The 14744-nt window shown below is 37.6% G+C and overlaps 1 protein-coding gene across 7 annotated transcripts in view; it reads left to right on the forward strand.

Moving 5' to 3' along the window:
- Positions 1–14744, forward strand: part of IWS1 (interacts with SUPT6H, CTD assembly factor 1) — a 52356-nt gene that overhangs the window by 2187 nt on the left and 35425 nt on the right. For 5 of the 7 annotated variants that reach the window (XR_003970737.1, XR_003970736.1, XM_030324485.2 and 2 more), the window contains exon 2: positions 180–298. Coding sequence is in view for 5 of the 7 variants with exons in the window: in XM_030324485.2 (XP_030180345.1) it covers positions 180–298 (119 nt within the window). In the remaining 2 variants the exon portion in view is untranslated. The remainder of the gene's footprint in view (positions 1–179; positions 299–14744) is intronic. The other 2 variants (XM_030324486.2, XM_032594387.1) reach the window with 1 other exon arrangement.

Below are 14744 nucleotides of genomic sequence, written 5' to 3' on the forward strand. Positions count from 1 at the left end.
CGTTCTGATGGTGTTTATGTAAGCATTATACTTTTGCTTTGTTCTCAACATTAGTCTCATTAGTTATGCTTCGTCAGTGGTAACCTTTGCTCTTACATTACTCTTGATGCATTGTGTTCATTTCGGTTGTAGATGTTCTCCATCTTACACCTTAAGTGGGTTTTTGTTTTATTTTTAAGCAGATGATGGTGGCGCTACCCCAGTACAGGATGAACGGGATTCAGGGTCAGACGTTGAGGATGATGTAAATGAGCAACACTCTGGATCAGACACTGGAAGTGTAGAACGTCATTCAGAGGTATTGGCTAAACAACATCTTTGGGGAGGCTTTTCCCTTGCATTCTGTGAGACATGTTTTATTTAGGAGTTGTAGAGCTCCTGTCACGTGGTATAGGCTTCAAACCCTGGGAGTAAAGGGTTTTAAATTAATAGAGAACTGCTTTAAAAATAAACAGGGATAGTCTGGTTTGGTAGGAAATCACAGGGAAATAATTTCTGATTGGATCCCCTTTCAGATATTAGGCAGTTTTCAAATGTGCATATTGATTCAGAAAATGAGCCAGGGCCTTTGATATTTGACTAGGCCTCCCCATTCCCAAAATGATGTCTTAGGGGGGCAGTGAGCATTTACAAGCTGAAGAGATGCCAGTTGAAATAGAAAATTAATGGGGTTTTCATCACCTATTGGGATTTGACTTTCTCAATCTGAACTTCTCCAGCATAGAATGCATTTGACAAGCAAATATAATTTAAAAAGCTGTTTTTGCATAATACAGAGTTGTATTGGATCTTACATGTAGCATTTCAATATATTTGGCCTAATAAATATTTTTAAAACTATTTAATTTGCTTCCCTGGTTATATAGTCTGTACTATACAGTGTTAATAAAGTTGAGACAGTTTACAATAAGTTTGTTATAAGTTTTTGTTAAACACAAACTGAAACTCATGGGAATGATAAGATGACCAAATTTTTTTTTTTAAGGAGTTCATTTGGCATATATTTTGCTTGATTACAGAAGAATGGAAAATTGTCCAGTTTTGAGATTGTATTATTGATTCTGTCCTTTAATAATGTCATTAGTGTATTTATATATCTAACAAATATTTATTGAGCACCCATTATGTGTCAGGCTCTTTTGACCTACCTGGGACTAAATGAGGTCTCATCATCACCAAAATGCTTCTCTTCTTAGATTTATTTTTCAGTAGGGGGAGAAAGACATTAAACAGTATTCATTTTGGGGGCACCTGGGTGGCTCAGTTGGTTAAGCATCTGACTCTTGATTTTGGCTCAGGTCATGATCTCATGGTTCATGGGATCGTGCCCTATGTCAAAGCTCCGTGCTGACAGTGCAGAGCCTGCTTGGGATTCTCTCTCTGCCCCTCGCCTTGTGTGTGCATGTGTGCTCTCTCTCTTTCAAAATAAAAACTTTAAACAGTATTCATTTTTTAAAAATGTGCAGTTTGTTAAGAGATGATAAGTGCTGTGGAGAAAGAAGAATGTTAGAGCAAGGTGAAGGGTGCCAGAATAGAAGGCAGGTTTTGTTGTTAAATAGGGAGGTACATGTAAGCCTTATTAAGAAAGTGACTTTCAGATCAAGGCGTGAAGGGTGGTAAAGGAATATCCACATGGCTGTGTAGAGGAACACACACACGCGCACGCACACACACACACACACAGCATTTCAGGCAAAGACCCTAAGGTGTGAATGTGCTTGATGTCTTCAAGGAACACCAAGGAGCCAGAGGGGCAGGGTAAGTAGGGGGCACTCAAGATGAGAGGCTAAATGGACTGGGAGAAAGGCTTATCTTTTAGTTATGTTTAGTTTTTTAGTGGTTATGATGCTCCTCAGTTTTTTGTATGCTCCTGCACATTTAGACTAAATTCTAATAATGTATTGATTGATACGTAGAAACTACTTGATAATGTAAACGTTGTTACAGTTTATTTAGTGTGTAGCTTCTCATTAAGGTTTCCACTTTGGAAACTAGCATGAGAAGATTGGCTCATGGCTTCGTGCTTTAGTTATAAATGTAATGTAGGCTTACCTTTAAGCATCTTCAACTACTTTTTTGTAATCAACTGGATTCTAAATAAATGTGCATGTTAAAAATTTGGGAACTATATTAAAGCTTAAAGAAGATCCTGAGATAAAAGGAAAAATCGGGGGCTCCTGGGTGGCTCAGCTGGTTAAGCACCCGACTTTGGCTCAGGTCATGATCTAATGGTTCATGGGTTTGAGCCCTGCATCAGGCTCTGCACTGACAGCTCAGCCTGGAGCCTGCTTTGGATTCTGTGTCCCTCTCTTTTCTCTCTGCCCCTCTCCCACTTGTCCTCTCTTGCTCTCTCTCTGAAAAATAAACAAACATTAAAAAAAAAAATAAAGGAAAAATCAGTAATACTTACCGTATTTTAAAAATCTTGGTATTTTGTTCATTTTGGTTTTTTCTGCATCCTCTGATCTTGAAAACTATCACTTGTCTTTTTTTTAAAAACCACTTATTGAGATAAATTTACATACCATACAGTTCACCCATTCAAAATATGCAATTCAAGGGTCTTTAGTATATTCACAGTAGTGCAGCCATCACCGTAGTCCATTTTAGAGTATTTTTATCACTTGAAAATGAAACCCTATAGCTGTTACCTGCTTATCACTCCCTGTCCCCATTCTTCCCTGTTCTGGACATTTCATATAATATGCATATAATATGCAGTCTTTTGTGATTGGCTCTTTTACTAAACATGGTATTTTCAAGGTTTGTTGTAAACCATATATGTTGGGTATATGTATATAGCGTATCCATATATATATATATATATTGTAGCATGTATTGGTACTTTTTGTGATAACATTCCCTTATATAGATAAACCACATTTGTTTATCCATTTGTCAGTTGGTGGACATTTAAGTTTTTACCTTTTGGCTATTAGGTGAAGTGTTTCTGTAAACATTTATGTAGAAGTTTTTGTGTGGACATATGTTATTTCTCTTGGGTATGTTCCTAGGAGTGGAATTACTAGGCCATATGGTAATTTTATTCTCAGTTGAAGAACCCCTCAAGCTGGTTTCCAGGTTGGCTGCACCATTTTACATTCCCACCAGTAGTGTATGAAGGTTCTGATTTCTCTGTATCCTTACCAACTCTTGTTATTACCTGACTCCTTGGTAATAGACATCTTAGTGGATATGCAGTATTATCTCATTGTGGTTTTAATTTGCATTTCTCTGAAGAGTAATGATGTTCAGTGTCTATGTAGGTGGATCTTCTTGGAGAAATGTCCATTCAGATCCCTCATTCATTTTTTAGTTGAGCAATTTTTCTTCTTATTGAGCTGTAAGAGTTCTTTAAATAGTATGGATACAGTCCCTTATTAGGTGACTGATATGCACATATTTTTTCCTGTTACATGAGTTACCTTTTCACTTTAGTGTGCTTTCACACACAAAAGTTTCTTATTTTAATGAAGTTCAATTTATGGGGTTTTTTTCCTTGTATTGTTTGTGTTTTTAGTGGCATGTCTAAACATTCTTTGCCAAATCCAAGGTCATGAAGATTTACCCCGATGTTTTAAGAGTTTTATAACTTTAGCTCTTACAGATCTTTGGTTGATTTTGAGTTAATTTTTGTATATTCTATGAGGTAAGGGTCAGGTTCCATTCTTTTGCATGTGGATGTCTAGTTGTCTCAGCACTATTTGTTGAAGAGAATTTTCTTTCCTCATTGAATGGTCTTGGTGCCCTTGTCAAAAATCAGTTGGCTATAGGGGCTCCTGGGTGGCTCAGTTGGTTAAGCGTCCGACTTCGGCTCAGGTCATGATTTCGTGCTTTGTGAGTTTGAGCCCCATGTGGGGCTTGTGCTTGCAGCTTGGAGGCTGTAGCCTGCTTGCAATTCTGTGTCTCCCTCTCTTTCTGCCCCACCTCCACTCAGGCGCGTGCGCTCGCTCGCGCTCTCTCTCTCTCTCTCTCTCTCTCTAAAATAAACATTAAAAAAAAAATCAGTTGGCCATGGATGTAAGGGTTTATTTCTGGATCTCCATTTCTAATTCATTCATATCTGTGTCTGTACTTACACCAATACCATAGTACCTTGAGTAAGTTTTGAAATCAAGGAGTGTGAATGCTACTTTGTTCTTTTCTAACATTTTATCTCTTCTGGGTCCCTTGCAATTACATATGTATTTTATTTAAAAAAAATTTTTTTATTAATGTTTATTTTTGAGAGAGAGAGAGAGAGAGAGGGAAACACCAAATCTGAAGCAAGCTCCAGGCTCTAAGCTGTCAGCACAGAGCCCAACGTGGGGCTTGAACCAACGGAACTGTTAGATCATGACCTGGGCCGAAGTTGGACACTGAACCGACTGAGCCACCCAGGCTTCCCATTACATATGTATTTTAGAATCAGCTTGTCAATTTCTGCAGGGAAGGGAGCTGGGGTCCTATTAGGGATTGCATTGAGTTGATGGGTTTGGGTAGTGTTGTCATCTTGACAGTGTAGATCCATGAATATAGGGTGTTTTAAGTTTCAGTTTCTTTTGACACTGCATTGTAATTTTCAGTGTACAAATGTTGTGTTTCTTTTTAAAATTTATTCCTAAGTGTGTTATTCTCTTTAATTCTTGGTAAGTGGAATTGTTTTATTTTCATATTCAGATTGCTACCATTTTTCCTACTCTGATTGCATTGTGGTATGAGAGCTACTCTGTATAATAATATCTATCTTTTTAAATTCATTGAGGTTTGTTTCGTGGCCTGGTGTATGGTTTGTCCTGGAGAATGTTTCATGTGCACTTGAGAAGAATGTACAATCTGTCTTTGATTCTACAGTGTGTCTCCTGTAGACAACATGTAGTTGGATCTTTTTTTAAATCCAGTTTCTATCTTTTGATTGGCTTGTTTAATCCGTTTACAATCTAATGTTTTTAAGGGAGTTGGAGTCTGCCATTTTACTGTGTTTTTTCTGTAGTCATGTCTTTTTTAACATATTTGTCATTCACATATTTATCTTTATTTTGGTGAGTACATTTAAGTTCTACAATAGCAGATTTCAGTTACAGGATGGAGTCCTTATTTACAGTCACCATGTTACGTGTTAGATCCCCAGATCTTACTCATCTTCTAGCTGAAAGTTTGTATTCTTTTATCTCCCCATTCCACTTGCTCACTGAACCTTTGACAACTACTTTCCTACCTTGTTTCTCTGAGTATGACTTTTTTTTTTTTTTTTAAGATTCCACATACAAGTGATACCATGCAATGATTATCTTTCTCTAACTTATTTTACTTAGCATAACACCTTCAAGGGCCACCTATGTTGTCACGAGTGGCAGTTTTTCCTTCTTTCCTGTGGCTGAATATCCCATGGTGTGTATATACATATGTATATAATATGTATTTATATATATTTTCTTTATCCGTTCTTCTGTTTGTTTTTTTGAGAGCCACTAGTTAGTTGGGGAGGGCAGAAGGTGAGGCAAAGAGAATCTTCCACACTCAGTGCAGACCCCAATGCAGGGCTCAGTCTCACAACTGTGATATCAAGACCTGAGCCAAAATCAAGAGTCTGGATGGATGTTTAATCCACTGAGCCACCAGGTGCTCCGGTATCCATTTATCTGTTAATGGACACTTAGATGATTTCCATATTTTGGCTCTAGTGAATAATGTAGCAGTAAATGTAGGAGTGCAGGTATCTCTTCAGTATCTTCTTTTCTTTCATTTCTTTTGGATATATGTCCAGAGGTGGGGTTGCTAGATCATGTGGTCTGTTTTTTGAGGAACCACCATACTGTTTCCCATAGTGGCTGCACCAACTTATGTTCCCACCAAGAATGTACATCCTTGCCAGCACTTGTTATATCTTGTCTTTTTATGACATTCATTGTAATAGGTGTGAGGTGATATATCATTGTGGTTTTGATGTACATTTCCTTAATGATTAGTGATATTGAGCTCCTCTTCATGAACTTGCTGACCATTTGTATGTCTTCTTTAGAAAAATATTCAGCTCTTCTGCCTATTTTTTAATTGGATTGGGTATTTTTTGCTGTTGAGTTGTGTCAGTTCTTTGTATATATCAGATATGTGGTTTTTTATGTAGGCTCTATACCCAACAGGTAGCTTGAACTCAACGACCCCAAGATAAAGAGTCGTCACCAGGCGCCTCTCAGATATATGTTTTGCATGTATTTTATTCAGTTCCTTAGGTTGTCTTTTCATTTTGTTGATAGTTTTTTTTTGTTATGCAGAAGCTTCTTAGTTTGATGTAGTCCCACTTGTTCATTGTTGCTCTTGGTGTCAAATCCAAAAAATCATCACAAAGGCTGATGTCAAGGAGCCTATCCTCTATTTTTTTTCTAGGAGTTTTATGGTGTACAATCTTAAATTTAAGTCTTCAATCCATTTTAAATGGAAATTTATGTATGGTGAAAGATAGGGGTCCAGTTTTCCCAGCACCATTTATTTTAATTTTAAAAAAAATGTTTATTTCTTTATTTGGGAGTCGGGGGGGGGGGGGGGGGTGTGTGAGCAGGGGAGGGGCACAGAGAGGGGGAGAGAAAGAATACCAAACAGGCTCCAAACTGTCAGCACGGAGCCCAATGTAGGGCTCGATCTCATGAACCGAACCATGAGATCATGACCTGAGCCGAAATCAAGAGATGGACACTTAACCAACTGAGCCACCCAGGGGCCCATTCCAGTACCGTTTATTAAAGAGACTGTCATTTATTGGGTATTCTTGGTGTCTTTGTCATAAATTAATTGACCATGTATTTGTGGATTTATTGCTGGGCTCTCTTCTGTTCTGCTGATCTGTGTATCTGTTTTTATGCCAAAACCATACTGTTTGGATTATTGTAGCTTTGTAATACAGATTGAAGTCAGGGAGGGTGACACCTCCTGCCTTGTTTTTTCTCAAGATTGTTTTGCCTGTTTGGCTATTCTTTTGTTCCATATAAATTTTAGGATTGTTTGTTGTATTTCTGTGAAAAATGCCATTGCAATTTTGACAGAGATTGCATTGAGTCTGTAGATTGCTTTGGGTACTATGAGCATTTTAACACTATTAACTTTTCAAATTCATGAGCACAAATCTTTCCATTTTTGTCTTCAGTTTCTTTCATCAGTGTCTAATGGTACTCAGTGTTTGGGTCTTTCATGTCTTGGGTTAAATTTATTCCTGGGTATTTTATTCATTTTGATGTATTATTAATGAGATTATTTTTTATTTCTCCTTTTGAGGTTTTGTTGTTAGCATACAGACATGCACCAGATTTTGTATATTGATTTTGTATCCTGCAGCTTCACTAAAATCGTTGACTAGTTTTAACAGTTTTTTGGTGGTCTTCTGTATATGTTATCTGCAAATGATGGCAGTTTTGCTTCTTTGTTTCTGATTTGGATGCTTTTATTTCTTTTTCTTACCTAATTACTAGGGCTAGGACTTGCACCACTTTGGAATAAAAGTGTCGAGAATGAGCATTCTTGTCCTGTTCCTGATCTTAGAAAAAATGTTTTCAGTTTTTCTCGTTGAGTAGGATGTCATCTGTGAGCCTGTCATATATGACCTTTATTATGTTGAGATATGTTCCCTCTTTACCAGTTTGTTGAAAGTTTTTATCATAAGTGGATGTTGGATTTTGTCAAATAGTTTTTCTGCAACTACTGAGATGGCCATATCATTTTTAGCCTTCATTTTGTTAACATGGTGTAGTGTGTTGATTGATTTGTTGAACTATCCTCGCATGTCTGGAATAAATAACCATTTGGTCATGGTGTACTGTTGAATTTGGTTTACTCGTGTTTTGTTAAGGATCTTTGCACCTGTGTTCATCAGGAATATTGGCCAGTAATTTTCTTTTCTTGTAGTATCTTTGTCTGGTTTTGGTATCAGGGTAATGCTAGCCTCTTAAAATGAGTTTGGAAGTGTTCCCTCAACCTCCTCTTTTCCTTTTTAGAGGAGTTTGAGAAAGATTGGTATGTATTCCTATTTAAGTGTTTGATAGAATTCAGTTATGACTTACTAACATCTTTTTTGACTAGGTTCCTAAGAGGAATGTAAGCATCAGTGGAATTTTCATCAAGAATATTTGTTCTTTGTAGAGCACTTTGAAAACTCAGAATCTTCACCCACCTTTTGTGCTCTAGCAGATAGCAGAAAGGGGAAAGTTAAAAAAAAAAAATCTCTTTGAATAGTTAACACCAAAATCACAATTTTTTAATAAAGAAATATGAGTACAAATGTGACCTAGTTATAACTAGTTGCTAATTCTGATTTTTGTTGTTTTACTTGAATATTCTCTTGGACAACATGAAATTAGCTTTGTGGCTTGTAGTCAGCTGGTTTCTGTTCCATGAAAAGTACATTGAAGGAAATGTGTATTTTAATATCCAGAAACCTACAGATTTCATCTGTGTAGAAAGGTAGAAGAGGGTCTCACACACAGAAATAGAATGTGGGACTATTGAAGAATTTTGGAAATGGAGCCTAGCTTCTCATTGCTTTCTAACTGTAGGCAAACCATAGTGGGCCCATATCCATCTACTGTTGAAGTTGGGGGACAGCCACATTAGCCAAGTCTCATGTTGAATTGAATAAAGATGGCAGTATGCTATTGTTTGGATCCTTCCACAGAGAAGTTGTGCTAATATGAGAAAAGCATTCCTATAGGGAGTACATCAGAGCAGCTAGAAGATTCTTTTTGGCCATTGCTGTACTTGTTTACCCTGTTTCTTACCAGTTCTTTAGATTCCATCTATCCTTTCCTTTCTTTGTGCTAGTTTCAGGCTTTGTCATTTAGTCTACCAAGCTAAGGAGAAACAAATTTTGTGTTGGTTCTTTCCTGTTAAGCATTATTTTATGGGGTTTCTGTTTCATTTTGGTGAGTGTGAGTGTCTTGTGTATACTGAAAGTAAGAGATTTTTTTTAAAAAATGGGTCTCCGATCTTAAGGTCAGTGTGTTATAAAGATAATTGTGTAAACATCATCTTTCATTGATGTAAAGGTAGAAGATGCTATGGGGGTATGAAGGAAAGAATAGCTAAGTAGCTCAGCCATTTCAGATGATCTGTTTGGGCTGAGTCTTGAAGGGTGAATATTTTGTAATTAAATAATCAGGTATTTTGATATGAATGGCTAGTGGCATTTATTGAGAGTTTAGAGGCACTGTGCTAACCACTTTTCATTCTTTTGATCCTCAAAACAGCTCTCTTAGTATAGATACCATCCTTAACTCCATCAGATTGAGAACACTGAGGCTTTGAGAAGTTAAGAAAATTCCCTAGAGGACGGAGTAGAAAATGGCCGAGCTAGGGTTTGGACCCCAGATCTTTCTGACTCTGGAGTCTGTGTTCTTAACTGTTTCGTTACGTGGCACACAGCCCATTCTGTCTAGAGAGGCTTCAGGAAGAGGCTGTTTTTGCCTGGTTTTGAGGTATCATAAGGACAAGGTGGGAGGGAAATATTCGAGGCAAGGGGAACAGTATTTGTAAAGACATGAAGGTAGCAGTAGTGAAATTAGTAGTTCCATGTGCCTGCAGTAGAATTTTAACATGCATTTACAATCACTGGGATTAGATGTCAAAATGCAGATTCTTTGACCTCTTCTTCAGACTTACTGGATTAATATCTGGAGGTGAGAAGCACAAAAATCTGTATGTTTTTCACCAAAGCTCCCCAAATGATTCTTACATACACTAAAGTTTGGGAACTGCTGGTGCAGTTGGTTGATGTTGGAGAGAGGGCAGAAGTGAGCCTGGGGAGGAAGGCAGGAGTAGGAGTTTGCTTCATCATTATGAACTTTTAAGCTTTGTGTACAATTTGCTTTTTCCACTTGTCATGAGGAGTGCTTTTGTTGATTATCTGATTCTAAGGTCAACCATCTTTTGACAGACAAAGGACACTGGTATATAGTTACATTTTATTATAATGCTAGCTGTAAAACTGGAGTTTTCTCAAAGTCAAAGCCTTGCAGCACTCCAGGAGCTGGATTAACAGCATTGTGTAATTTTGTTGCCGGATTTCTTAGTTTCTTTCACACACTAATAAAGGTGATATGTATTGACAAATTCCCAAGGTGGGGACTTCAGATGTATCTTCTGGAACTAAGAGCCAGTGAAACATGGTTTTGAAAATCTGTAGAAATTTCCTCATGATATTTTACTGTGTGACTTGGTGTTGGAATGTTTTACCAATTTATATTGGTAGTTTAGTATGCATGTTCAACAGTTTTATTTGACTCTTCCAATGGATAAGAAAGAAACAAGTATCCTCAGTTTAGTTCTTTACAAGGATTTCTATTTAATGTTTATATACTTTGAAATTTACAAATTGATATTTGCTTTATGGCAGTTTTATCATTTACTTTGTAATTTTAAAACGTTAATCATCTCTGTGCACGCGTATTGGAGTATTGTGGCCTCGGTCCATAAGGAGTGTGGTTACTATTTGTATGCTGAGACAAACGACCACATCATTCATTATGGGTAATTATTTGGATCTACAGTGTGAACGATTGTAAGCAGGAGGTATGAGGTATTATAGACATTTCTAAAGCTTCTGAGAAACCTCAGAGTGGTCAGTTTCCCTGGCAATTAGCAATTAGGGAATTTTTTAAATTATTAAGAACATGGCATTTAAATGGCAATTTCTACTGTTGATTTGTTATATTCATACCTGACTTTTAAAGAACTGTATTTTGGATTTTTGAAGTTTGCAACTTAAACTAATTGTTGAAACCAGTCTAAAAATATTGAATATTGTCTTGATGACTTTTAAGCATAATTGTATCATTTCTAATGGATTCTTTTCCTAAATCCTGTGATGTCATTGCCTAAGTGAATTCTCTAACTTGAGTCTGTCGACTAGCACTTTCTTACTGCAGTAATTTCTCACTTTTTTGTCTTCACCATGTTACATATAATGAATAGACACCCAGTTTTTATGAAACTCCTCAAAAATTGATGAGAATTCATGTTTCACAAACCTTAATGTATGTAATGTCCTTGTCATGGTTGTTTTAGAATTTATACACCGTGTGTCTAGAAATCCAGGGTAGAGTGCAGCAGGTAAGTTTGAGGATGACTGTCCAGTTCATGGTATCTCTTCCCTCTCTGGCATTGGCTCCCAATACTGTGTCCCTGCTGTGGCTGTAACCCAGTGAACACTGAGTCACAACATCTGATGTTGCCATGGCCAATTGGATCATCTGTCCTGGGAGGTTAAAATTTAGAGCCCAGACACAGAAGTTTGGCATGGTTAGAGTGAATCATGGTATTGATTGTGCTCTAGCAGAAAAGTCCTCAAGTTCCTTTTTCTAAGCTCTCTGAGCTGCCTTGGTTCCTACCCTTTCTGAGTCTTTAGTCAGTTGCACTTAAATTCTGGGAATATTGTTCTTTTGTTCTTTTTTTCTGAAGATAAGCCAGAGATGGTTTCTGTTGCTTACAGCGAAAATAAATTGAGTCACACACAAACAAACTGTTAGAATTCTGTCATAGGTATGTCATGGAAAGCATTTCGAAAGCCGGTTATAGTTTTCCCTTTGCCTCCTGCTTTAGTGGCCTCTTCTGGTGCCTGTATGTCTTGCTTTCCCTCAATAATCTCGTTAATTTTTTTTTTTTAACTCTGTCATTACAAACTAGTTGTAAATACTTTTGTCTGCATACTTACTAAAGCCCAGTCTCCTATAGATCACTTCCTGTAGGCTTTCACAATATTGTGCATACCTTCATGACAGCACATACTACTTTATGTTGTTATGATACATTTGGCTGGTTCATAGAAAGCAGCTTCAGGCACTGAGACATGTTCATCCTTGACTCCTAGCACCTTGCACATAGTTAATTATTCCTCACTTTAAATTTTTTTTTTTTCAACGTTTATTTATTTTTGGGACAGAGAGAGACAGAGCATGAACGGGGGAGGGGCAGAGAGAGAGGGAGACACAGAATCGGAAACAGGCTCCAGGCTCTGAGCCATCAGCCCAGAGCCCGACGCGGGGCTCGAACTCACGGACCGCGAGATCATGACCTGGCTGAAGTCGGATGCTTAACCGACTGCGCCACCCAGGCGCCCCTATTCCTCACTTTAAATTATAGTTGGCCCTTGGACAACATGGGTTTAAAGTGCCTGGCACCACTTGGGGGTGTGTGTGTGTGTGTTTAAAATTTTTTTTTTAATGTTTATTTACCTTAGAGAGACACAGACAGAGGCACTAGTTGAGGGGGGGCAGGAGCAGAGAGAGGGAGACACAGAATCTGAAGCAGACCCCAGGCTCTGAGCTGTCAACATAGAGCCTTGGGGCTTGAACTCATGGACCATGAGATCATGACCTGAGCTGAAGTCAGATGCTCAATGGACTAAGTCACCCAGGGACCCCTATATGTGTTTTGTTTTGTTTTTTTAATTTTTTTTTAACATTTATTTATTATTGAGAGACAAAGATAGAGCATGAGCATGGGAGGGGCGGAGAGAGAGGGAGACAGAGTCTGAAGCATGCTCCAGGTTCCAGCTGTCAGCACAGAGCCCGATGTTGGACTCGGACTCTCAAACTGCGAGATCATGACCCCAGCTGAAGTCGGACACTTAACTGACTGAGCTACCCAGGCACCCCTATGTTTTTGTTTTTAATAAATACAGTGCTTAAATGTATTTTCTCTTCCTTATGATTTTCTTTTTTTTTTTTAGTTTTTTAGTTTTTAGTATTATTTTTTTTAAGTAAGCTTTACACCTAGTGCGGAGCCCACTGTGGGGTTTGAACTACGATCCTGAGATCAAGGCCCAAGCTGACTGAGATCAAGAGTCAGATGCTTAACTGACTGAGCCACCCAAGCTCCCCCTTAACAATTTTCTTTAATAGCACTTTTTCTAGCTTTATTATAAGAAATAGTATACAAAATATATAACATACTAAAAATATGTGGTAATTGACAGTTTAAGTTATTAGTAAGGCTTCTAGGCAGCAGTAGGCTAATTAGTTAAGTTTTGGGAAGTCAGTAGTTACAAATTTCAACTGTGTGTGTGTGGAGGGGGGGGCGGTCAGCACCTCTGACATTCCTCTCCCATGTTGTTCAAGGGTCAGATGTATTCCCACTTGGTGTATATATACCAGAATCCATTCTGTGCTCTGAAGATACCTCAATGAAGAAAACAGGCCAAAAATGCCTGCCTTCTTAGGACTTAACATTCTAAATTATATTTTCATAGTTAAAGACCATTAAGATAGTTTTTCAAGTAGACTTTTAGCAATATATGGAGTATTTTACTGTAGTGCAAGAGTCTGTGTTACTTTTCCTGTCCTTATATCACATTTTATAAACACCTATTTTAATGGGATAATAGGATGTATGGCTGGGAAGGAATCCAGTGCTGTGCCGAATGCCCAGTGCTAAAGAAAAGTGCCTGTAGGAAACTTGAAAAGTTTATGATTTTAGAAAGTTTCCTGCACATGTTTTATTTGAATAAATATGTTCAGCAGTTATTGTTTATTTGGAATGCTGTGCTGTCGAGATGGTCCTAAAATATGGACAGAAAAAACCCCCTCAAACTTAGGCTTCAAAGCTTGTTGTATAATGTTTTGTAGTCTATCACAGCATACTTTAAATGAGCTGGAGGCAAGTTAAAGGACAAGTTTTCTGAAGACTTTTTCTTGCCATTTATCTTGTCACTGAATTATTTCATAGCATGCTGGTGGGCATAAACATTATTAAAAATTCTTTGCTCCTTGAAAACTCATCTCTGGTAATTTCAGGTAATGTCAGTCATATTCTAAAGAGAAATATTTGGCTCAGAACATTTTTAATGGGGAAAAGTCACAGAAACACTTTCACTTTTTAAAACAATATTAATCACCATGTTATTGAAAGTTGAAATACTAGATGAGAAAAAATCTCCCAGATTCCAGTTACTAGTATTTTGGTGTATATATAATTTTATATCTTGTTCTTTACATTTGGAAAAATGTAGTTCTAATATACATATATCAAGTTCATACTCTCTGTTCTCAGATTATTTCTCTTAACATTATGTTGCTATAGTTATATCACGTTTTTCCTAAAACTTAAACTTTTGTACCAGGATTACTAGGTGTATGACCCAGGCTGCTCCAAGCCTCAGTTTTGTTATTGTGAAAAGTACTGTTGTGAGGAGTAAATGAACTAGCAGGAGAGAGCCGCCTGGGAGTTGGGCTGTTACTAGGTGCTTAGTCGGTGTGAACTAACTACCCCTCTCCTTGTTTGTTCAGATTCTCCTGGGAGAATATGCCCTGCATATCATTTCACCCTTAAAGTTTCATAGTTTTTTTTCCTTAAAATAATTTTAACTTTATAGAACCCAAGAGTGTTTCTTTTAAGAAGAACTTGGGTACATGTAGGGGCGCCTGGGTGGCTCAGTTGGTTGAGCGTCTGACTTCAGTTCAGGTCTGATCTCATGGCTTGTGGGTCCAAGCCCTGCATTGGTCTCTGTGCTGACAGCTCGGAGCCTGGAGCCTGCTTCAAGGTTCTGTGTCTCCCTCTCTCTGCTGCTCACCCCTTTCTCTCTCTCTTAGTATTAAATATTTAAAAAAAAAAAAAAAAGAAGTTGTGTACATGTTTGCTTGTATTTCTGTGAAAAATACATTTTTAGGAGCTAGAATTATGTGGAAAAGTCAGGCTTTTTTTTTTTTTTTTTTTTTTTGGTAGCTTTTCAGGATATAAGCCTCCTGTATAGTAATCTGGTGGCATGCTTTACACGTTTGTTTTGC

The sequence above is a fragment of the Lynx canadensis genome, chromosome C1 (genome assembly GCF_007474595.2).
Source record: "Lynx canadensis isolate LIC74 chromosome C1, mLynCan4.pri.v2, whole genome shotgun sequence".
NCBI lineage: Eukaryota > Metazoa > Chordata > Mammalia > Carnivora > Felidae > Lynx > Lynx canadensis.